The sequence below is a fragment of the Pteropus vampyrus genome, unplaced genomic scaffold (assembly GCF_000151845.1).
Source record: "Pteropus vampyrus isolate Shadow unplaced genomic scaffold, Pvam_2.0 Scaffold122, whole genome shotgun sequence".
Classification (NCBI taxonomy): Eukaryota; Metazoa; Chordata; class Mammalia; order Chiroptera; family Pteropodidae; genus Pteropus; species Pteropus vampyrus.
Window position 1 is genome coordinate 3,599,812 of NW_011888903.1, and position 2,331 is coordinate 3,602,142.

Consider the following 2,331-nt stretch of genomic DNA (forward strand, 5'->3'; position numbering starts at 1 on the left):
GATTTGAAGAACTAAGTACACTTTACTTCTAAACTGTTCAGCATTTACATCAATATTTTTATTGTTTGAGGTAAAATTTACATATAGTGGAATATACCGATCTACACAAATCTTTCACATTCTCTGATTTTTTTTTCAACTGCAAATGGCTACGCAATCCAAACTTTTATCAAGATATAGAACATAACATTATCCCAGAAAGTTCCCTCATGTCCCTTCACAATCTCAATAGCCACAGATGTTCAGAGTTTTGTTTTTTCTCATAAACGAGTATTGTTTGTCCTATAATTTCATGTGAATGAAACCACCATATAACTATCTTTGTGTAAGGCTTCTTTCACTCAGCACATCGACTTATACAATCTCTTCCATTTACCTGCAAAGTGAGATGTAGTAATCCTATACTTTTGATACCAAGTGGCTGAGCCAATTTGGTGAATTTCAACTTTCAGGCCTATTTCCTGCCATTCTCAATCTTGCCAGCAATGCTCACATCAGCACCAATGCAACGTGTGGTGAGAAGGGGCCTGAGATGTTCTGCAAACTTGTGGAGCACGTGCCCGGTCGACCCGTGCGGAACGCACAGTGCCGGATCTGTGATGGCACCAGCGCCAACCCCAAAGGCAAGTGTTGCTTCTTCTCTTCAGAACTACCTGTGGGGGTTTATACTCTTTGAAATAATTATGAAGACTTCTGTTAGGAAGCCATGAACTCTGTGTTTATCTTCACTGCTATTCATTTCCATTAGCCTACAGTTTAGAAGTAAAAATAAATAACTCCAAAGCTGAAAGGTATGCATGTTTTTATTTTCTTTTGACAGAACGCCATCCAATATCAAATGCAATAGATGGCACCAATAACTGGTGGCAAAGTCCCAGTATTCAAAACGGAAGGGAATATCACTGGGTCACAATCACTCTGGACTTAAGACAGGTAGGTAAGGCCGAAACTGTTGAAGAATGTCTGGAAGTGGCTGAGTTGTCATCTGCTGATAACGTTCGGGGAAGTATGCCTTGTTTCTGAACACATTTACATTCTGTTCTCACTCTGTTTTTCCACCAGATAAAGTTAAGTGATATGAAGAAGTAGTCCATTTAGTATATTTCTTGTCACATTTATCATTCCCAGATATCTCTGAAAAGATGAGTGTAATTGTTTCCATAGAGTCTGACGTCCTTATAAGCTGTGTCAGCAGGGCACACTCATTCGTTCAGGATACTATATTACGGGCTGTGTGGTGGATATCAGCAGACACGCTGCAGGACCGGTGTGGGGGCACAAAACCCATGCATTTCCTGCCTTTCAAGCTTATTATCTTGCTATTATCACTGTGTAAAGTTATTGTAGAAAATAAGGCTTAGAAACAAAGGAGGATAGTGTTAAACCTCCTGACCGTGCCTCACCCTTGTCATGGTGTCTGTGAGGGCTGTGAGTAAGCTGGAGGTGTCCTGTACTTCTGTGAGCAAGCCTTCAGCATGAGTTGGGAAAGGCAAAGTATAATTGGTTCAGGCCACACTTGCAACCTCTTGATTTGCTTCAAGACCATGTCAGAGAATGGAGAGAAATATGGTATGGGCACTGGTTGCCCCAAAATTTCTGGGAAAAGGAAAGAAATCTGCGTGGAAGGGATGAAAAGGGAAGATGGCAGCTATTGTCACAATTTCTGATTTCAGTTCTTAAGAAAAGCCATCACATGACATTCTTATTTATTTTCATTCAACTTCTCTTATTTTAAAACTCATCAATATCATGTGAAATATCAGTTGAAAGAGACAAATAGTTGAAATGTGGAAATTTAGTGGAAATTTAATGATGAATCATAACTCTTTGAATACGTAATAGTTTAAAAAATGTTCAATATTTTAATTAGACAAGGCAATCCTGTGTAAATTCATGTGCAAGGAACTTTAGATCTCTAATAATAACAGTAAATAAGGTAGCAGCACACAGCTCAAGGGACATTTTTCTAAGTTTAGGTTCATACTATTACATAAGTAAAATAACACTTCTGATGATTTTCAGCCTGAATTAACATTATATGTTAATATTCTCAAATCCACCTAAAGAAAAAGAGAAAAGAGCCCTCTTTTTGCCCTGGCCTTTTGTTTTTTTTACTTTCAGTGATTTTGTTTCTTTCATCACCTTTCAATTTATTTTCCTTTTTTAAGGGAAAAAGTATAACCATTTTCATCATTAGGAGCATCATATTATTTGAGTTTGGCCAAACTAATAGCTGGGCATTTTACGTATAGACTTCAATGCATTTTAGACTATTCTTTGTCCTGTAGCATTCACGCTTGAGTTCATCCTGAAGGGAAATCTTTTGCTTTA

The 2,331-nt window shown here is 37.8% G+C and overlaps 1 protein-coding gene across 1 annotated transcript in view; it reads left to right on the forward strand.

The window, feature by feature from the left end:
• Positions 1–2,331, forward strand: part of LAMA1 (laminin subunit alpha 1) — a 154,614-nt gene that overhangs the window by 28,538 nt on the left and 123,745 nt on the right. Inside the window, 2 exon segments of the mRNA XM_023534189.1 lie at positions 453–623; positions 821–933. Coding sequence (XP_023389957.1) covers positions 453–623; positions 821–933 — 284 coding nt within the window.